Below are 22965 nucleotides of genomic sequence, written 5' to 3'. Positions count from 1 at the left end.
AGGAAAGACAGACAAGAAAGGGAACAGGCTTAGCGGAGCAGTGGTGGCGTGAACAGCCCAGGGCTACTCTAGACAGCAAGCTGGAGAGACGCGACAAAGGTCAGCGCGGTAAGAAGGCTGGAAACGGAGATTCAGAGGGGGAGCAGCTACTGGCACTGGCCAGGTCACAGCTCACACTCGGGCTGGCGTACACGTACGGTGAGTGTGGCCGCAGAGGAGGTGTGCAGGGAGGTGGTCGTCATGCGAGCAGCTCTCACGTCTCGCAGGGAAACACGGAGTTGCAATTCCTCCGAGTATTATTTACTGTTAGACAGCTGTCGCTGTCTCGTGCCATAAAATGCCGGCTACCCTATCAGTAATGGAATAAAGCTAAGACGGAAAGGGTTTTCCTCTGCTTGTCCAGACTGAGAAAAGCCACTTCTATCGTGCTACTTCAGTGCTGGTAGTAGTAAAATTCTCTGTTACCATTAAAATAGTGAGTGAGGCTGCCTAATTTCATACTCCAGATGTCTGATTGTACGAGGATGTTGTGTTTGATCCGATGTTCGTAAAATGGGGAAATGATTCACATTTTATTTATAATCCTTATCCAAGTGGCACAGCATTTATTTCAACTTTAATATATTAAGTGTATTTTTATATTCTAGCAAAATATTACAGTGAATAGTAGGAGCTTAAAAAGTACTTGTCAAAAGAGCATGCTTAGGAGTTAAGGTAGCTACCTGGAATTAAAATATTTAGAAAATACAGGAACTCTTATAGGCTGTTTAATGCCTTCTAATACAGGTGCCATAACTGAATAAATACACTCTCCGGCAGTGGGCCAGAAGTACCGACTCTCACTCCGGTAAGCATCTGAAATCAGAGGCTTCTCCCCCTTCTCAGCAGGGCCAAGTTTTTATTGCATGTAGTATACTCCGAACTAGTAATACCTTATATTTAGTCCAAACTGTATTCATTTAAAAGTACATTTTATATGGTAAGTTTTAGTTTATTAAAGAAACTAGTTTTGTGAGTATAGTTAACTCAGTAAGATTTGTCCAACATAAACAGTCCTACAGAAACAAGCAAAATTCCTTTCACTATTTGGTTTTCCCAAAATTTTTCCCTAAAAAAAGAACAGTACTATACAGACAAAGGTCTTTTGAGGCTGCAGTCATGTTATAGTGGTTCTTTCTCATCCATAAGACAACAATTTCTTTGGATTTGGAGGCTCCTACAAAAGTACTCTTGCCTGGGTGACGTCTGTTTTTCTCTCGGTAGAGCTACTGTGGGATTTCCTGGTATACACAAAAAGGGGTAAGTGGCTACAACTAATCGCTAACACCCAGGCATCACACATGAACGTTTCTTTCATGAGCCATGAATAATGACATCAGTCCTCTGCGTACGTTGAGAAGCTCCTCTTCTTGCTATAGCCGGGGGGGAAAATCACACTTAGATTTTAAATGATCACTATAAAACCATCAAACGGAAAGAAAAAGGCTAGCTGTTATTAGGGATTCTTTTCAAAACAACCCCTTTCCTAAAGGTATTTTGTATCAGCGCTCATTCTATCTAGCCCCCCAGGATCTATTCCTAGGTGTCTCCGGAGTTCAGGGCTCAACACGGATATTCTAGGCGCTCAGTGTAGAGATCCGGTCTTTTAAGCCCAAATTGCTGTTGACATTTCTTTCTAGACTGCTCCCCTCCAAACCGTCTTCGCCACGACAGTCTGCTGAGGTTCTATTAAGGGAGCAAGTACACTAGTGCTCTGTGTACAGGAAGTCTTCAAGTCTACATGGAAAATGCCATCGTTGAGAGCAGTGCCTTTGGACCCCTCCCCTCCCCGCCAAGGGTCTTTGCCCCCAGAATGCAGCTGCTGGGCTACTAGACCTTTGATCAAAGTCCACTACTTTCACCCTGCAATCTAAGTTAATGGAGTCCTGCTGTCCAAGCAGACAGCGATTCCGGTAGCTCTGTCCTGGCACACCTTCTTCAGAAGGCACAGGCCTGCTGCCGGGTACAGAACAAAGAAGTTACTCTTTTAGCTCATGTAAACATTTCCGAACTGGTACTCCCTTAGGAGGGACTCATTTAAATCACCTCCATTAATATCGTACTCTAGACTTGCTCCCATTATTCCAGTTTAAAGAACTAAACCCACTGGGCTGAAAGCCTCTCTCCATCCCCACAGGAGAAAAGGCTGTGGAAGAAGTCGCCGCTACAAGAGACGGAAGCACTAAACTGAAAGAGGGGGCAGCCGACCCACCGTGTCCTTCAGAAGCTGTTCCTGCAGCACCTTCATGTCCTCCTTCATCGAGCACATCTGTAAAGCAGTATTGCATCCATGACGTTTACCGTCAGATTTTCACAGCGAAACTGTACCGATTATAGGAGTGTAAAAAAGCTTGTACCTCAGATGTAAAAATAGCGTCTTCGTAATCAGTGTTGTAGAAGACATTTTTGTCCAGTGACGCTTTCAAGTGGTGAAGCCTAGCAGAGGAAGTCACTTTTGAATTGCTAGGATATTGCAATTACGTTTATATTTAAAAATTGAAAGTGTATATAGGTCATAGTCATTAAGAATGCCACACCAACCTCTGCAGCTCACTTTTTTGATAGGCACTGTACTTCTGAAATATCTTCTCTCCCAATTCCTACATTTAAAAATACAAAAAATAAAACTTGCAGAATTCCTACGTTCCTATTCCTAGTTTAAATAAACTTGGCTAGATGCCCAGCATATTCTAGACGTCATACACTGTCTCAGGGTTTTCCCCATATTATCAAAGGTACTCATCATAAGCTTCAGTCTATAGGTGTGTGTATATGAAACCTAAAACTATTGTTTTTAATGTTTAATGTTTATTTTTTGAGAGAGAGAGAGAGTGTGAATGGGAGACACAGAATCTGAAGCAGGCCTGCACAGAGCCCGGTGCGGGGCCCGAACTCATGCTCCATGAGATCATGACCTGAGCCAAAGTCAGACGCTTCACTGACTGAGCCACCCAGGCACCCCTAAAACAATTTTCTAAAGAACAAAATTAACAGAAGTTTTCCTGAGTGTGGCTCTTTAAAAAAATTCTTAAAAGCACAAACCACAAATTCCTTCTCCAAATCTTTTAAAGACTGTGAATCTTTTTCAAAATTCTCCAGCTCCTCTATGATGATGAATTGGAATTTATCGAGTTTTTTGATCCTATTAAGGAAACAAAATGAAAAAAAATTTTAAACTATAGCATTCAGAAGACTGCAAAAAAGGCTTTTAGTACAGACCTGTACTCCTGAATCTGATGGTTCATGTTGGTCAGATGTTGTTGAGCTGTTTTCCAAGACTGCTTTGCAAAATAATCCATCATTTTTTGGCGGATCTGAAAAACACATTTTTAACTTGAAAACTCTTCACAAAATAATAATTTAACCAAGACTGTTAATAACAAAGCCTTTACCATGCAAATGACTAAGAAAAACTCAGAAGTGAAAAATGAAAAACTTGGTGATTTAAACTGAAGTGTTAAAAAAAAAGCTCAGTCAGGGCAGTGTCTGGTTCCATCAAGAAAATTCTAAGGATTGAATTGATCATTGTTTCCATAAGGACACCACACCCTATTTATAAAAATGCTAGTGATTATAATTCTCTTCAGGAACAAAGCCCAAATTCACACTCAGAATGACTGTCTTCCACAAAAACATATATTTGCTTGATCTAGCCAGATGCAGAACAGAACAGATACACATAAATCAGGGCGGCTTCTCTGTTTATAGGTTGCCCTTTGATAATTAAAATATACAGAATCTTATTTCAGACGGAGGAAAAAGACAAGGTGTTTTTCCACGCGGGTTAACAGGAGGCGAAGCCGAGTACTCCCAGCACAGGCATGTGAGATAAAGAGGTAGGTGGAGAAAACAAGAGTTAATTGTTTTAGAAAGTCTTTTTGCAAACATCGCCTCGCTGGAGCCTCAAGTGGCTAAGGCTCCACGAGCAGTGACCTGGTAAAGCAGTGCGAGAGGAGTCCTCCGGCTTCCTCCTCGACTGCAGCAACCTTGCCAGCTGTCATCTCCGCGCAATGAAAACATGAGGCACGGAAAGAAAATTGTTCGGACCGAAAGAAAAAGCACGGAAGGGTCAAAACGGTAAACTGAAAAGGAAAATAAAGAATCTAGGAAAAGAAAGACTATGGAAAATGCACAGACTTGAGAAGAGAAACCAGGCTTAGAAGACAAATCACTCCGATCCTCACCGGTCCGTGAGGAAAAGCGAGTTCCTAAACGGGTGTGTTGTTGCCAAAGGACCAAACGAGCTGCTAGCCTAGTAGACAGGTGGCATGTTATTTTATCGGGTATAAAATTGTCATTTAAAGAAGGGTAACTTACATGAAATTTCCTCCTAAATTCTGTATTGAGCTTCTCACACATCATCCCCACACCTGAAATTTCACTTTCCCAGCTCTCCGCAGGAAGAGACAAGTCATTTGTTGATAACGGAGATACACTTTCAGATACTAAAAAATGGAGACAATCAGCTGAAGATATGCATTATTACAAATTTAGCCTTACTTGTCATGAGGCTGAGGACAAAAATCTTATTTTCAGATTCTATGTGTGATCTAATGACATGACATAAAAGGTAGTTAAAAATATTTTCATTTCTAAAAAATCCTCTTGGCATGGGTATTGAGGCAAAAATGTTAACAGTGAAATGGAATGTTTTTTGGAATGGTTATTTTTTTAAACTATTTCCATGTTAATAACCAAATATTTAGTGGCATACCAATATCTGTAAATTTACATTCTAGTAAAACGTGGTAATCAGTAATAGAATTATAAAGAAGATTTAGGGCACAAAGACCCTTACTAACTATATTATTCACATAAAGTGAACTTGGTGATAGGTGATAGAGCATCATCCTTATGAGACTTATCCAAAGTTCTCTTTACAAAGGGGATTTTGTGTGTGTGTGTGTATCATTTAAGATCTCAAAAACCATCTTCTACAATTAATTGCATTTTGACACAGGCATTTGATCTACCTACCTTTATAAGTGTGATTATCTGTGTCTTCAGTTCTGGATAGTTTTTTGGGAAGCAAGTATACTCTCCCTTCCTCCTCCTCTTCTACTACATCAGCATTACTTAGATTATCTTCTTCTATGTATATTCGTTTGCGACTAAAATGCTGTGTGGGGCCTTAGGAACAGTTAAAAAACAATAGCGCTACAATCTTGATCAAAAATAACCTAATAATTTTCTTGCTTTTATTAAAAAAGCCTTTCAGTTATTTATTTGCATTGTTTTAGGCAGCTGTACATTAAATTCTCTCCAGCTTATTTTCAATTTGACATTAGCTATATTGAATAAATGGTATGACTTAAAATGTAATTCCTTTAGAAAGTGAAATTGCATAGTAGTTCAACAATATTGTTTTTAAAGCAATGCTGTGACTACAAACCTGATACATGAGTAGAGTCACAAGGAATGTCGCACCGTATTTGCTCTCTTCCTTCACTAGACATAGATAGTGGAGATGCGGAATGATTTCCCTAAAACAGGTATTAGAAATTGGGGGAAAAAATTCTGTAAGTCCTCTTGGCTTCACCTTTGATCATCCTTCTCAAACCCTAAAGCAAGTCAATTTGCAAACGTCCATTCTTTTTTCAGATACTTTTGTTTAGGTCCCTTCCCAGCCCTCCTCCGCCAAGCTGTAAAATTTTGCATTTACCGTTCTGTGTCTTACAGATTATTAAAAATATTTTTGTTGATGGGCTATGGACTGCGGTAGTGGCACGAAGTTCAACCGATTCCTAAATAATCGTGAAACCAGAAAGTCCCCATTACAAATACATGTCAGTGGCTCAGCAACTATATCTTCACTATTTGAGAACTTACAACTTCTCATTTCAAAAATTTCAACTTTTTTCCATGATCTGCATACTTTAAACATCAGATTTTCCAGTAATAACCGTTGAAAAATATTAAAATATATTGATTATTTAGGGCCAGTAGTCTGATTCTTATAAGAACCATCTTAGTTTAAGTCTGATGGCTATAGTGTCCTTCAAACCTCTATTGCTCCTGTATGTGATCTTCTTTGTTACGTGCAAGTTCAACTTTGATATACTGTTTTTTCCCAAACTGTGTTTCCATCTGAATAGCTGGTGGAAAATTATGTGTTCCTTATGTAAGCACCACGGAACTTATTATTTTTTCTGTGCACAACAGTATTATAAATTGGAGTATGCCTGGGCTATGAATGAGCAAGACCTACAGAAACCCAAAGGAAATTAGAAAATTATTTAAAGCCCCAAACAAAACCACAACAATATTCAACCAAAACTACTTATGTTTCGAGGGAATAATTCATTTGCTGCTAAAACTCGACACCCATTTATAACAAAAAGGGAAAAAGTCCTTGGACAACTACAACATTAATTTGATAAGTATCTACCAAAAACGATGGGTAAGTGTGTCTGCTAGTATGGCATTTATTTGACATTTCCCCAAAGGTCACAGTCACCTTAACAATAAAAAAACTTAAGTATAAGGACAGGAATGGGAAATGCACAAGTTATCATGAGTAACTGTCTATATCCAGAATCCAAGAGAACCTAGGCAGGGAATTATGACAAAATTAGTGAAGGTAGGTGGAGATATAAAAATCCATAGTGTTTCTATACAAAGCAAAAACATTAAAAACCCAGAAAAAAATTGTAAGGTTTTTTTTTTTTAGTACAGCAAAAAGAAAATCCATAAAATACGGGAATTAATTTTCTTTGTGGAAGATTTGGCATCATTTTTTGGCAATAACACCAAAATGTAGAAAGAAAAATATATGGGTGAGAAAGCACCCAGTATCAATACTAGGAAATGGCATTCTTCCCTCAAACAAAGTAATTCCAAAATTTACATGGATGATTCAAGGGCCATGAAGATTTTAAGCAAAACAATGAGAGGGGCGGGGTTGGTGAAACAGCCTGCAAGTGTTAAAGTCTATACCAACGACAGCAATGGGGCATTAGCACAGAGACAGACTGGCCAGTCACACGGAACACTGCCCAGCAGTTGGCCCTCCAGGTTGCCTAGGCTGTGCCCAGATTAGCATTACGAACGATGGACAAAGGAGGGCACTTCATGTATGATGCTGCACTAATGCCCGAGAAAGACTGAAAACCTACAAGTTAAAACTAACATTTTACAAGAAAGGAAAATATGACCATAGCTGAGGGATTTCTTGATCACAGAAAGACTCTGGTAAATTCCATTATAACAAGTTTTGTCATATGGAAATTTTTCATTTAAGTGAAATTATAGCTACTGGAAAAAGAATGTTTGCACTGCACATACATAAGCAATTTAGAGTATCTAGACTATTTTAAGAACTACAAGTTTATAAAAAAAAAAAAAGTCAAACAATTAAAAATTAGCAAAAAAAGGCAATTCACAAAATGGCCAAAAAACATGAAGAACTCACTGACGTTTTTAATCGGTAAAATGCAAATCAAAGTTATACACTACACATCAGATTGGTGATCACAAACAGAACATCTGGTAACAGTTAAAACCGTAGAGAAAACTGCCACTATCACATAAGCTGACAGAACTAATTTATATAGCAAATTTCTAATATCTCAGAGTCAACAGTAAACGGGAAACAAATGGCCAATAAATATGTAACAATTAAAATTCTGACTAGCACAGCGTAGCCTGAAAGCAAAGTGGGCAGGGAATCCCCTACGTTTTGAGATTTGCAAGACGGGAGGGACACTGGAGGGACTGAAGGATTCAGGGACACGAAGGATGGTACAGCAAAGGACCGTGGGATGGTGACCTGGTGGAAAACTGGTGTTCTGCAACTGAGAGCCTTGCGAAGGTGCTTTGGGAGTTACCCAGGAGGGGGGCTTAGACCTGTCTGCTTTACATGGCATAGCTCCACTGTTATTTGTTTGGCACACTGGAGGTTTCATAAGAGATTCGGTTAGAAACATATGCTCTGTGAAAACTACTAAACAGAACAAAAGGACCTTAAAATCCTGCAGAAATACAAATATTCGGTTCAAAGCGATAGGACAGAAGTTTGGTTTTATCAGAGGTCTCCTATCTGGGCTGTGGGTACACTGAACTCTCGTTAATTCCATGTCCGTATATGGAGGTCAACACATATCAAGAGAATAATGTATCTGGGTACTTACTACGTATCAGGTATTCCGCTTGTACAATCAGACTAATTTTTCACAACCCTACTGTACAGATGAGAAAACTGAGGTGCAGCGGGCTTCATTAGCCTGTAAAATGTTACACAGCTAGCAAGTATTTAAATGCAGTTCTGTCTCACTCAGAACTCTTTCAGCTATACCCACTTATACTATCTTGGCAATCAGTTCTCTAACTTTATAGAGAGACCTATAGAGAACTATAAAATTCTCCAAATTAAGCCATCTATACAACCCAAGTCAAAATGGGATGGCAGTGGGGTGGGTTTTAAACTGGTACCGAAGTATCCACAACTTAAAACTCTTCTCTGTAGGCATAGTATTTTAACCTCACTTTGACCATAATTGATTCCTATCTTTAATGTCTTTTTACAACACTTTGAACATACCTACACGTTAGGAAGAAATGGTACACGTAACAATACACAAGAGAAGAAGAATGAAGAATTTTCCACTGTATCACTAACTCTGTTCATCTTAATATTCATTCATTCATGAACTATGTGGTTTTGACGCATAGACGAGTGAGCAGTGCCTCTGTCGAAGTGATCATTCCTTGAGAAGAGACACACTCGCTACTTCTCACGCCACCACACCCCTCCTCCTGGACAGCTAATTAGTCTGTCAATCTCACAGAGGCCGTTCTACTTACCAGGACGTTATTCCTGTCCCACAGACCAAACCCAGAACCCTAAGTTAGGTGGACAAGCAATGTGTACTTGATTAAAATTAGAGGGAAATGATTTCCCCACTTCAGATAGATCTGATAAAGGAGGAAAATAGCGTATATTCTTACCAACAAGAAGGATCGTGGAATTGGTGAGCAACGTTCTCGTGCACATACATTTTTGTCACTGTTTTTAGGTGACTTTATTGGACCTCCGACTCTATATTTACTGTTTAAAGATTCAGGTGATGAAGTTTTCAGATAAGGTGATATGGATTTTGTTATACAGTCATAATCCTGAGTAAAATCCTTCTCTGTTATTTTCTCTATACCTATATTGCCTCACAAAACACAGATGACAGGTATTATCATTGATGTCTGCTTTGGAAATAGTAAGATGAAACTCTTAAGACTATAATGATTTATCAAATCCTCATCTTCTTTGTATTTAAAAAGATAAACTTCTAATAAATCAACTTTAATTTATATTAAAATCATTTGATTTGTAAGGCTTAGAAAAATATTAATGGCTCCATTTAAGATGTAACTATAAGAACTTTCAAAAGCTCAAACAAAAATATCTATAGTATGAGCTGCACTGTAATGATCAACCTAAGCATTATCTTGAGTATTTTGACATCATAGCCAGAACTGTTATAAAGTCACAGAATTTTCTGGTTGGAGATGGCTTGGGAAATCATCTTATCTAAATCCTTCATATATAGGTGAGGAAATTCATGGCTGAAATAAGTCTTAGTATAAATGGACTCTTAGTTTTCAGATAAAATCAGGGCATGTGCGTCTGTTACAGTATGCGGTTATCTGAGATGTCAGTGGTCCTGGGTGCTGAGAAAATATTCTAGTAAAGAACAAAATAGCTACTTTGGAGGAAGTATATATTAACTTATGGATACTTGGAAATGCTTTAAAATATCCTTAAAAAGAACCGAAAAAAAGTGCAAACTTATAGTTACTATATTAGAAAAGTGTGTGTGTGTGTGTGTGTGTGTGTGCGTGTGTGTACCAGAGCTTCAAAGAATATGAATTTTTCTTTGTGAGTTATCTTTCAATAAAAGCAAACCTCAAAAATAATCCACTATGGGTCCACAGAATGACTAGGATATTCCTTGCAGACTTTTTTGTCAATGAAATGTAAAAGAGAAAAAGTAGAAATCCCCATCATTATTTTCACATTAAATATATCTGGGGATTAAAAACCTAAAAGTTGATTTAAGCTTTCACATTACAATTTGTAAATATGCATTAAATATTTTCCATATTGAACCATTTGGTCTTTAACGTCCTCCCGTGAAAAACTTGAGTGTCGTAGCGACACCGTTCCCATGTCTACTTAGCAAAGACTAAGTTACTAGCACTAACTAGTTCACAAAATGAAGTTTTGACTACCTATAATTTTGAGGCACATGTTTAAGATTAATCTTCAAACTCTGTTTTCACAGAGTTATAATAGAAACTTGTTGAATATTTAAAAGAAAAAAATGATACTCACATCTCATGACTTCTATAGATGATGGGCTCCCAGATAAAGATACAGGAGATAAGCCAAGGCTATTATCTCTTACAGCATCTTTTAGTAGAGATGAATTTTTCCATTCTTTTGATATATCCTTCTGTGATTCGGCAGAGAAGGCTTTCTTCTGTTTCTTTGGCAGCTTTATGGTTTTGCTTCTGGAATGGATATTTTCCTCCTAATTGTATTGATAAGTTTTAAATTATACTTGAATACAAGAAATTTATACTTGGACGCATAAAACAAATTATGCTGAAATATTAAATATCTTCTATTACTATACACGAGCACAACAGGGGCTTCAACATGGGTGCTGAAGGACTTTCTGCGTGTAGAAGGCATATGACAAATTCACAGGAAAATATACATGGACTATAATATCCTAAGAAATGCAAATAAAGCACTGTAAGGAGGTTATATCCAGTTTAGGGAAACTAGAAACAGTTCCTGGATTTCATGGTACTTGACGTGCTCGGGAGGCATAGAGAAGATGGCGAGGGGAGACCCCCCCGACAGGGTGCAGGGACTGGAGCCGCACAGTCTCGTGTGGGAGTCCCAGGTTAGCCCATCTGGCTGTTCCAGCTCTGGGCATACACCGGAGAGCAGGGGAAATGAGCTTGCAAAGGTATTCTGCTGCACTGACCACATAGAGACTGTCAGCGTTTTTCTTTGAAGAGAGAGATGACGACAGGGAGCTTGGGAAGACTCATCTGACTATATGGAGAGTAAATTAAAGTAAGAAGTGATAGAAAATGCACACGTAAGTTATGAAGTCCTTAAAGTCTTCCAAGTAAAGAATAACAAGGTTACAAACAAAGGGAGGTACAACTTTAATTATGTGCAATCAGTCAGAACAGTGTAATGATCAGACCTACCTTTAGTGCCAGACTCTTTGGGTTCAAACCTTTGTTTTACCACCTCCTAGCTGTGTGACCTTGGGCAAGTTCCTTCATCTCTCTGAGCCTCAATTTCTCATTTGTAAAATGAGATGTCAATAATAGTACTAGTCACCTATGGTACTTAAGAGATTTTAAGAAGTTAAATCTATAAAGTACTTAGAATAGCACCTGGCAAACTATAAGCACTATTTTTCTTTCTTTTTTTCTTTTTTCACTTTGTTAAACAAGCTTTCAAGCACAGATGGCTGGGGATATGTCTGTAACATTAAGAGACAGAAAGAAGTCAAGGATAGACACAGGTGGGCAGTGTGTGGGAAGAACCGCAGATCTAGTATTTTTGCTTCCATTCAAGAGAAAGAGTCACAGCTTTCCAACAGTCCGCACTTTTCTGAAGTATAATTTGGAAAAATTCAAGCCCTTTTCTAATTCAAAAATGTTATCTTAAAGTTCTAATTTTACTAGAGTCAAACATCTGTTTTGTAACACTAATGCCAACTTATCACACATTTTAACATATTGCCTAAAGATCAATTTTTAGCATATAACATTTCTCATATACAAGGTTCAATCTAAAAATGTGACAAACTCGACATTTTTGTAAAAATATATTCTCTATTTAGTATTTTAACAGGCTTTTTAGAAATTTTTAATCTGAATTATATCTATTTACTTACCTTTTCTAGCAATTTCTCTTTAAATGAATGTGAAAATTCTTGTTCACTCTCTGATTCTGAATTTGAGAGATCTTTGTAATTTTTTTTGGTTTTTGCCGCTCTTCGTGGAAGTCTGGTTCTCCCATCTGGAACGGTCTCCTCTACCTTTTTGGTGGTGTTTTTGTTGGGTGTCTTTAGGAGAAAAATTTTTGAATTAGTAGGTCAATATGTGAGATGTAAGAAACACAAGCTATTTGCTATACACTTGGCCTTGTGAAAATACATAAAATATTTGTATTTTATAAAATTCCTGATTAATATTTAAAAAATACTGGATTTTATCCTTCCGTCCAAATAACTTCCCCATCACCTTTTTTATTCCTATCACTAAAGCTCTGCGGGGTCTGGTATATATATTACCTAACTTACATAAAAAAGAGAAAGAGAGGAAAAAAGAGAAACAGCTATAGGTATTATAATCACAAAATAAAATAGACCTAAAACAGGCCAACATGATTCAAAAAGGCAGAAAGTAAGAGTATGCATGCAAAGGCTAGAACAATTATGGAGAAACAAGTAACAACAAGGATAAAATTATAACATGAAAAATGAGGTTTTTTACATGCTAGGAGAAAAATAATTTTCAAGGGATGTTTGAACACCAACTTCTTGGTTTTACCATTTTAGATCTTGGTTGTCCCCTTTCCAACGATGGTCCTGCAATGCAAGAAAATAAAGTTACATTTTTCAAATAGATTAGAACTGGTATTAAAATTTATTAGAATATTTCTGCATAGAAGTTAAAATCATAACAAGAATACATATTTAAATTCATTCAAAAATTTGAATTTCGAGATGATTTGAGGCGAAACTGACATCGATAACTTTGTAGTGTTTGGTAGGATATAAATGACCAATTTCTTTTCTCCTTTACACTATGAAACTTCTTCAACATGCGTGAGAATAGGGAATGTAAGTTATAAAGTGAACACCTATGCATCTATCAATTTAAAAGCTAGATTATGAATAATGATGTTACCTATTTATGTGTACTCTCTCTGAGGCTCAATATCCCCTCTGCCAAAAGGGAGTATTTTCATTATCCTGAATTGTTTCTCATTCATTTGGTCTTAAAAAAAATAAAGTTTTACTTCACAGATATGTATCCCTAAACAATATAATGAACTTTATAAAACAGTATCCTCTCCTATGTAATATTCTACAGTGTGCTTTATTTTTCGCCCCTCATTGTTTCTAAGATTCATCCATATTTCCTGAGAGTAGCTTTAGTCCCTATTCCTTTTTTTGCCTTTCAGGCACAATTAACTTTCTGAATATTCTCTGAAGCCTAAGAAATGGGACTATCCAAGCCAAGGAAGCAATGAAGTTCTGGGAGAAAGGTCTTCCAATCCTGGCGATAGGCCAGTCCCTACATATGACTTGCAGACATGCAGCCGTTTAAACAAAACCATTCACTCAGAAGTCCAATTTTAAAACTCTGTACTGATTACAGTATTCTAACCTTGAATGTCTCAAGATGTTACAAATGAGTATAAACTCCCTGAGAGCATGTGACTTTTATCAGCTCCTGGCTGATACCACGCCGCTGCCCAGAGCAGGTGCAGTGCATCTTTCGGCCTCTTCTCACAGGTCCTGTCTGGGCTCTGGCCACTCCCCCCCCCCCCCCCCCCCCCCCCCACTCCCCGCACCAGCACATGCTGCTGTCTCAGACTTCTCTCTCTCTCTCTCTCTCAATCTCTCTCTCTCTCGTATTAAGATGATTCTGTTGCTTCTCGTCTTGGCGGAGATGACAGGCCTCGTCTCTTTTCAAGATTCAGCCTCATTCACCAATACGTGCCAAGCTTCATTTCCAGGTTTTTGTTTTTACTTCTGTTTACGCCGTCATGCACCCCACCCCCCACATACACAGAGGCTACTATTGGTTATATTTATCCTGACATAAAGTAAAGGCTGGTTCTCTTAAATATCAACTTAAAAGGTCTTATTTTAAAAATGGAATATATAAAATCTCTGTGTTTTAGTAAACAAGCTAGGAAAATGGTCCATATGTCTAGCCAAAAACCCATACCTCAAACTCTTATCCAACTGCTTTAAGAGATTCACTAGACAAAGCAAAAGCCATATGCTGGGAAGACATTCTGTGGAAGATTTAGGCAAAAATATTTCTTCAAGAAAATGGTTTTCCTTATAATATGTTTTTATACGCATTCCTAAAAAGTACATGTGTTAGCTGTGACAGGAAATGGCATGTCCAAGATTTGATTTTTGCTTAGAGTGTTGGGTTCATGAGTATTTAATAACACACTATCCACAATTGCTAAACAATTGTGTAACAGCAGGCCACGAGTGGACAAATGGTGAAGAGTATGCATGAACCAAAGAATATGACAATCACATTTTCTGTCTTTAAGATTCCAGTAAAAAAAAAATAATTTCTACACAACCATATTACTAAACATAAAACAAAAAACAAAACCACTGTAGTGTCGTGGTGTATTTACTCTTCTATTCATAAGACTACATAGTTATCAACGCTAACAACGTACAAATATACTTGTCAGCCAACAAAGCATTTTAAGTAGTTGACATGGTAAAATCATTTCCAATATTTCTCTGAAGTCATTTCTTACTTGATTTGCCACTTTTCTGTTTCTTCACATTTTTATTTCTGCTATAGTCTATCAGCTGTGGTTTTGATTTTGGTTCCTTCAGCCAGCTAACATCGGTCTTGCTGTCATCACATCTGTATTCTGTGTCAGTATCACTAAAGAGATTTTTCTTTTTATGATTTGCTACAATCTATTAAAAAAAAAAAAAGAATCCATATAATAGATGAAGAAACGTGTCTCATTATATACCATTAAAGGTAAGTTAAGCTAGGGGCGCCTGGGTGGCTCAGTTGGATAAGCATCCAACTTTGGCTCAGTTCATGATCTCACAGTTCGTGGACTTGAACCCCGCATTAGGCTCTGTGCTGACAGCTCAGAGCCTGGGGCCTGCTTCGGATTCTGTGTCTCTTTCTCTCTCTGCCCCTCACCCACCTGTGCTTGTCTGTCTTTCAAAAATAAATAAATGTAGGGGCGCCTGGGTGGCTCAGTCGGTTAAGTGTCTGACTTTGGCTCAGGTCATGATCTCACGATCCGTGAGTTCAAGCCCCGCGTCAGGTTCTGTGCTGACAGCTCAGAGCCTGGAGGCTGCTTCAGATTCTGTGTCTCCCTCTCTCTCTGCCCTTCCCCTGTTCATGCTCTGTCTCTCTCTGTCTCAAAAATAAATAAACGTTAAAAAAAAATAAAAATAAAAAATAAAGAAATGTAAAAAAAATTTGTTTAAAGTTAAGCTAAAAAACAAAAAAACAGAAACAACCCAAGCAACAGAAAAACTAACTTAATTTTTTAGCATACTAATGTACCTGGCATTAAGAACACATATCCAGACAAACAAATCACCCAGAAACCCAGATAAGAGATTGAGATTCCTATTTTGTTGTTGTTTGAAAGTTAAAACTGCTTACTTCCACACAGACACGAGCTGATGCCATCAAAGAAAGTAACTAAAGCTATCATATCTTCTGTTAGTAGATGACTTACAAATAGCTCTGAGACCATAACAGAGTCATAATGGGCACATGAACAGTCTTTGGGGGAAAAACCCAAATATTTTTGTTTTCTAGATCTGTGATCATCTCTGGCACAGGAAATTTTTGTTTAAGTATTTATCTTGAGAGAGAGGGTGTGCATACGCGGGGGGAGGAGTAGAGAGAGAATCCCAAGCAGGCTCTGTGCTGTCAGCGCGCAGAGCTCGATCTCAAACCGTGAGATCACGACCTGAGCCAAAACGAAGAGCTGGACACTCAACCGACTGAGCCACCCAGGTGCCCCAGAAAATTATTTTTTAAAATAAAGTTCTTAACGGACACATTAGGATACTGTAACTTACTTTTTTATCTTTTGTTTTGAGAGAAGATTCAAGTTCATCATGATTCCTCAAACCTATCCTTAAACAAAAAGATGCATTAATTTTAATGTAATTACTTTTTCCTTAAGGTAACATGCACCGAACAGCTAGACACGGGTCTTCAGCCCTACTCTTTCACTAGCTCACTGTATAATTCTGGCCAAGTCGCTCGTCCTCTCTGACCTCGGTTCGTTATAAAAATAACAAGGTTGGATGAAGGACTGAGTCCCTCCAGCTTCATCATCGGACATGCACAGCTAACATGACAAGTGCAGAGGACGCACATGTCAGTTTCAGGAGTAAAGGCCGAAGTGTCAGGAACGTCAGGGGGCAGTCCCACCAACAACGTTCCCCATCCTTCTTCTCAGTATGGTAGAGCCTCTCACACAAACTGGGAGGACATACTGAAGAAAGAGAACAGCTGAGAAACTTATTTTACTCTGATCCATCCGATTATAATAAAAACACCTACAATTTTATTGAATTATCCACACAGGCTTCTGTAGCTGCAGCTTGAAATTCCTGGATCTAGATTGTGAATAAACATTAAAAAGTTTCTTAGTGTCAAAATAAGGTAAACATACGTTTTAAAAAATAAACATATAAATTCTAGTTTCTCTCACTTCCTATCGTAAGACGCATCAATTAAATTAAGCTTACTAAAATACTTTTATATATAAAAAGTTAATACTATAAAATATATTAAAAACAAACCAAGTAAGAGCGATGGTTTTAAAATGTCTTGTATCAAGAAGCAAAGTGATGTTCTTGAAGTAGTAGGGTGAGTCCCCACTCCCATGTCCTAATTACTCATTTTTCTCTACTTCAGTCCAAAAGGTTTTAAAGGAAACCAAATATACCTAAGTCGGTACCAAAGAAGCTTTAAAGTATTTAAACATACTTTAAAACATATCTACAAGAGAATGGAAACCAAAAAACATACACTGTAATAACAATATAGTGAATACAAAATAAATACTGAATAACCAATACAAAATACTGATTTCTAGCTTACTCCAAGTTTTATAATAGGCTCATCAGCGCCATTCAAGTTAAAATTGTAAACATCATTCCTGTAAAAATGAAGAGAAATATTAACTTCATTATATGATAAATATTCTCCGTATATGAAGAAAACTGCAAGATCTCTGAAAAATTACTTACAGTGGGCATTCAGAAGTAACATTAACAAAAGTAGTCTTCAGTTGCCTATAACTTTTTTTCTGAACTTTTTCCTAAATACAAAAGAAGTTTATATACAACCATTGAAACTTGTACATTAGTATACTTGGCAAACAACATGCGCAATTGTATTTTTCATATATTTTCTACCTGTTTCTACTCCTATTTTCCATCTGTAGCTGTTGCCTTAGTGTAAACTGAATAAAAGTATTAAACATCCATACTGTTATAAATTTTGAAGACTTAGGTATTAAATAAGAATATGACTGAAAGTAAATTAAATACAAACACAGAATCCTTACTTTTTAATATGCACTGCCATCACTGTACATAGGTAAATGACCTTTTCACTGGTTTCAAAACAAGCTCAACCTTAGTGATTCCAGAATCACAGAACAAACATGCTTCTTTTTTTTCTAGACTCGTTTGCTTTAAAGTCTTCAACAGAAAAACTTTGGGAGAGACTAAGGTTTATGGAAAATCACTACTAATATCACTAAATGATTGCTTACCGAAAAGAGATGCTCAGAAGTCTAATAAGTTGGAAATATTAAAACAAAACATTCATTTTAGTTGTTAACTATATTCAATTTTATTATGTACTTTGGCTATCTTGTATATAATTATGTGTATTATTCCAGAAAGTTTACCCCTTAATATATTACTCCTCTGATCGCTTATCTGAGTCATCCTTTCCAATATGATTTTTACCAGTGTTTAGATATATCTGTTAAACTCGTCTATTGCATGCTAGCGTGTGTAGGTATTACAGAAGACGCAAAGATAAGCCAAGATATCAAAAGAGATACAAAAGTAAGCAGAAGGGTCACACAGGATACAAAGATGATTTAAACAGACACACACTAATAGAAGACACCAGAGAGAAAAAAGAACTGCAAGACTCAGTAAAATATCAAAAAATGGTACAAAGAAACCGGCGTGTAGATTCTGCCCATGTGGGGTTTGCAAGTTTTCAAAAAGAAGGCGGACTCTGAAGCAAGACTCGCAAGGAGAAATCAAGCTCTGATGAGCAGAAAAGAGTGTGAGAGCATCCCGACTCAGTTCGGTTTTTCATAAAGAGGGGAAGAAAAAGAGAATAGGCACTTAGGGAAAACACTTCGGGGAATCTCAAGTTATTATGCTTCAGCTAAAGGAGACATGTCTAGGGAACTAATACTAGGAAATAAAGACAGAGTTTTAAAGGGACTAGAGAGCCCGCCTAAGTCTGCACTCAGTAAGCAACAGGGACCAGAGAAGTCATCTGAACAGAAGGGCACAGCTGAAGTGTGTGGTTTAAAAAGAGGAAGAGCGGGGCGCCTGGGTGGCTCAGTCGGTTAAGCGGCCGACTTCGGCTCAGGTCATGATCTCTCGGTCTGTGAGTTCGAGCCCCGCGTCGGGCTCTGTGCTGACAGCTCACAGCCTGGAGCCTGTTTCAGATTCTGTGTCTCCCTCTCTCTGCCCCTCCCCCGTTCATGCTCTGTCTCTCTCTGTCTCAAAAATAAATAAATGTTAAAAAAAATTAAAAAAAAAAAAGAGAAAGAGCTGGCACTGAACAGGATGGCGGACTGACAAGAGAAATACTAGAGGCAAAAAAATTACACAAATGCCACTGCAATAATCCAGGGATTAGAAATTAGAACCCAAACTAGGATAAAGGAGCTACATAAGGAGGCAGAGGGTGATTTAAGAGGAACGTACAGAAGGTGAACCTCAAAACTTGAAATTAAATGGATAGAAAGTAATTGTGAGGAATAATTCAAAGGCAATTGGTATTTTAAGCCTGCATAAATAATTTTTTTAACAGAGATACAGAGTTAAGAAAGATCTTCTTGTCAGAAGAGATGAGATTAGCTAAGGAAAACAAATGAAAACAAAGATTTATTGAATCACAAGGCAGAAAGTGAAAATATCACACTCACATATGTAAAAGAAACATTTTGGGGGCACCTAGGTGGCTCAGTCAGTTAAGTGTCCAACTCTTGACTGCAGCTCAGGTCATGATCTCACAGTTGGTGAGATCAAGCCCTACACTGGGCTCTGCACTGCCAGTGCAGAGCCCGCTTGGGATTCTCTCTCTCTGCCCCTTCTCTCTCGGTCTCTTTCTCTCTCAAAAGAAGTAAATAAATAGCTTAAGAAAAAGGAACTTTTATTTTGAAAAGCAAAACAGAAAGGACTCTTTTGAGTACTTGTCACTAAACTTGCGGTTGTTTAACCCATTTATCAACATGCTGAAAACATGAACTCCATCCTACTGGGCTTCCATTTTATGTTTACAGTTATCAGAGTTTGACTATACATTTGGTGTAGTGAAATAACCTACCTTACTGAGCTGTAGATCAGATTTGTTTGAAAAACCACTATAAAAAAGATATTGTCAAAATGAAAAAAGCAATCATCAGTGGAATGTTCTTCGTAAAAGCCATGTTATATAAGGTAAAACATTTGGATCGCTAAGTTTACATTTGATACGCTGTAAATAACTGCAGTGTGACAAGACTAGTCTCATAATCCTGCAACCTCCCTCCTCGTAAACAGCAACCATGACTGCTAATTCTAAGATGAACCACGCATGCGGCAAAAGGTGCCAAGCAATTTGAAATGAATGGTTCTGCCATGAGAGTGTTTCATGCCTTGTAATAAGGCCAGAATTAATTTAGACATGAATTAACCACCTACAACCTATAAAGAAACATCTTTTAATAAGAAAAGACCTAACTTTCAGAAAGACTGCAGACAAAAAATAACATATTTATTATATGAAAGTGACTCAGCTCAGCTCATTTTGATTTCCTATTCCGCTCAAGCAACATATGTACATGTGTTTAGTCTTACTCATTACTAGGCTCAATAAATAAAATCTGAAAATGTCTATAGCCTGAAGACTTATGAAAAGGTATGCTCTATCAATATGGTATTTTGATACTTTATAAAATATAATCACATACTACAATGACTAATTTCAAATTTAGTTCCCTTCCTGTATAATTAAAACAGCTACTATTTATAAAAGTAACTAGGTGTTTTCTACTAGAAAGTTATACTATTTGAACATGTTCAAAACTAATTTTCTTATAACTGAAATAATTTAGTTGGATCTGTCAAAAAAATATTTATGTCTAAAATTTAAGTACATACCCATCAATCAAAGACTCTTTGAATTTTCTTGTAGACTTTATGTCATCCTTGGGTTTATATCTCTTATTGAGTTGGTTTATCAAGGATTCTGTTGCATCGGTAAATCCTTTCTCTTTTGACTTTTCCCTCTGAAACAATGTATAAGTTACTTTAAGACTCTACCAGTTAACTTTCAAAGGAAAATAAAGGCTGAAAGGAATGTTTAAGAAAAATCTGGTTTTATATATAACTACAAAGAGAAATAAAGCAGGTAAGAAATGATTTAGTAAGTTTGGGCTTTGTTAGGCATTAAATAACACAGGATAAAACTTAACACAGAGAACCATGCAGAGTGCTCTGTAGAGATCAAAAGAAAAGTTCCATCCATGTAAAAATAAATGGAACTAAAATACAACTGTGATAGCATTGCTGAAGGATACACGGTTAATATACAAAAGTTGACTGCTTTCTTATAAACTAGTGATGAACAACTAGAATTTGAAATTACATTCCGTTTACATTAGTACTCCCCCCAAAATGAAATACTCAAGTATAAATCTAACAAAACACGTATGAGCTCTATATGAGAAAAACTATATGAAGAATGAAGAAAATCAAAGACTCTAAATAAATGGAGAGAAACTTCAGGTTCACAGATAGGAAGGTTAATATTGTCAAGATGTCAGTTCTTCCCAACTGGATCTAGAGTTCATGTAATCTCAACAAAAATCCCATAAGTTATTTTGTGGATATCAACAAAATGATTCTACAATGTACACGGAGAAGCAAGAGACCCAGAATAGCCAATATAATGTTGAAGAACAAAGTTGTCAGATTGACACTACCCTACTTTAAGACTTGCTAAAATGATACAACAATCACTATAGTATGGTATTGATGACAGAACAAATAGAATAATAGAACAAAACAGAGAGCAAACAGAGAGCCCAGAAATAAACCCTCATAGTCATCTGACCTTTGACAAAGGAGCAAAGGCAATGCAATGGAGAAAGGACAGTCTTTTCAGCATACGGCGATGGAATAACTGGACATCCACACATCCACATGCAAAAAAACAAAACAAAACAAAACAAAACAAACAAACCAGAATCCGGACAGACCTTACACCTTTCACAAAAATTAACTTAAAAGGGACCACAGGGGCACCTGGGTGGCTCAGTCAGTTAAGCATCTGACTCTTGATTTTGGCTTAGGTCATCATCTCACAGTTGTGAGATCAAGCCCCACGTCGGGCTCTGCTCTGAGCGTGGTGTCTGCTTGGGATTCTCCATCTCTCCCTCTGCCTCTCTCTCTCAAACTAAACAAACATTAAAAAAAAAAAAAAAAAAAAGGACCATAAACCTAAATGTAAAATGCAAGCTATAAAACTCCTAGAAGGTAACATAGAAGAAAATCTAGGTGATCTTGGGTTTGGCAATGCCTTTTTGTCTATAACACCAAAAGCACAATCCACAAAACACAAAGTTCGTAAGTAGAACGTCACTAAAATTAAAAACTTCCGTTCTGTAAAAGACACTGTTTAGAAAATGAAAAGATAAGCCATAAACAGAAAATATTTGTGTAACACATATCTGATAAAGGATTTGGACAGGCATACCACAACATACCGTCGGTTTGGTTCTAGATCACTGAGATAAAGCGAGTAACGCATTAGAATGAGTCCAAGGAACTTGGTTTCCCAGCACATATAAAAGTTATGCTTACGCTATACTGCAGCCGATTAAATGCACAATACCATTATGTCTTAAAAAAACAAAGTACATACCTTAATTAAAAAATACTTTAATGCTAAAACATGCTAATCACCCGAGTCTTCAGCAAATGGTAATCTTTTTGCTGGTAGAGGGTTCTGCCTGATCACTGGTGGCTGCTGACTGAACAGGGCGGTGGCTGTTGAGGACTAGGGTGGCTGTGGCCATTTCTTTTTAATTTTTTTTTTTTAACATTTATTTATTTTTGAGACAGAGAGAGACAGAGCATGAACAGGGGAGGGGCAGAGAGAGAGGGAGACACAGAATCCAAAGCAGGCTCCAGGCTCCGAGCTGTCAGCACAGAGCCCGACGCGGGGCTCAAACTCACGGACCGTGAGATCGTGACCTGAGCCGAAGTCGGACGCCCAACCGACCAAGCCACCCAGGCGCCCCTGCCATTTCTTAAAATAAGACAGCGATGAAGTTGGCTGCACTGACTGACTCTCCCTTTCATGGGCGATTCCCATGTAGCATGCAACGCTGCTTCATGGTATTTTACTCACAGCAGAACTTCTTTCAAAAATTGAAGTCAATTTTCTCAAGCGATGCCTATGCTTTTCTCAGCTAAGTTTCTGTAATATTCTACATTCTTGGTGGTCAATCTTCCCAGAATCTTCACCAAGAGTAGATTCCATCTCAAGAAACCACTTTCTTTGCTCCTCCATAAGAAGCAACTCCTCATCCATTCAATTTGACCGTGAGATTGCGGCCATTCAGTCCCCTCTTCAGGCTCCACTTCTAATTCCAGTTCTCCTGCTGTTTCCACCACATCCGTAGCTACTTAGGTACCTCCTTCCTCCACTCAAGTCCTGAATCCCCCAACGTTGTCCATGTAGATTGGAATCAACTCTTCCAAACTCCTGTCAATGTTGATAGTTTGACCTTTTTCCACGAATCATAAATGTTCTTAATGGTATCTCAAATGGTGAATTCTTTCCAGAGGTTTTCAATTTAGTTTACCCAGATCCATCGCAGGAATCACT

General features: G+C 37.6%; 1 protein-coding gene across 3 annotated transcripts in view; it reads right to left on the bottom strand.

Annotated features, from left to right (window-relative positions):
* Positions 1 to 582: 582 nt before the first annotated feature.
* SYCP2 (synaptonemal complex protein 2) overlaps positions 583 to 22965 on the bottom strand; it is a 79857-nt gene continuing 57474 nt past the window's right edge. For 2 of the 3 annotated variants that reach the window (XM_043553549.1, XM_043553548.1), the window contains exons 24-43: positions 20232 to 20359; positions 19417 to 19453; positions 17079 to 17149; positions 16930 to 16987; positions 16387 to 16442; positions 15897 to 15954; positions 14591 to 14759; positions 12619 to 12656; positions 11961 to 12131; positions 10367 to 10565; positions 8986 to 9197; positions 5432 to 5522; positions 5017 to 5169; positions 4357 to 4484; positions 3259 to 3353; positions 3082 to 3181; positions 2581 to 2639; positions 2397 to 2475; positions 2252 to 2308; positions 583 to 1412 (exon numbers count right to left, since the gene is read on the bottom strand). In XM_043553549.1, the coding sequence (XP_043409484.1) occupies positions 1335 to 1412; positions 2252 to 2308; positions 2397 to 2475; positions 2581 to 2639; positions 3082 to 3181; positions 3259 to 3353; positions 4357 to 4484; positions 5017 to 5169; positions 5432 to 5522; positions 8986 to 9197; positions 10367 to 10565; positions 11961 to 12131; positions 12619 to 12656; positions 14591 to 14759; positions 15897 to 15954; positions 16387 to 16442; positions 16930 to 16987; positions 17079 to 17149; positions 19417 to 19453; positions 20232 to 20359 (2037 nt within the window). In that variant the 3' untranslated portion in view covers positions 583 to 1334. The remainder of the gene's footprint in view (positions 1413 to 2251; positions 2309 to 2396; positions 2476 to 2580; positions 2640 to 3081; positions 3182 to 3258; positions 3354 to 4356; positions 4485 to 5016; positions 5170 to 5431; positions 5523 to 8985; positions 9198 to 10366; positions 10566 to 11960; positions 12132 to 12618; positions 12657 to 14590; positions 14760 to 15896; positions 15955 to 16386; positions 16443 to 16929; positions 16988 to 17078; positions 17150 to 19416; positions 19454 to 20231; positions 20360 to 22965) is intronic. The other variant, XM_043553550.1, reaches the window with a different exon arrangement.

The sequence above is a fragment of the Prionailurus bengalensis genome, chromosome A3, assembly GCF_016509475.1.
Source record: "Prionailurus bengalensis isolate Pbe53 chromosome A3, Fcat_Pben_1.1_paternal_pri, whole genome shotgun sequence".
NCBI classification, from domain to species: domain Eukaryota; kingdom Metazoa; phylum Chordata; class Mammalia; order Carnivora; family Felidae; genus Prionailurus; species Prionailurus bengalensis.
Note: the sequence above shows the minus strand (reverse complement) of the source record. Positions and strands in the feature narration are given on the sequence as shown.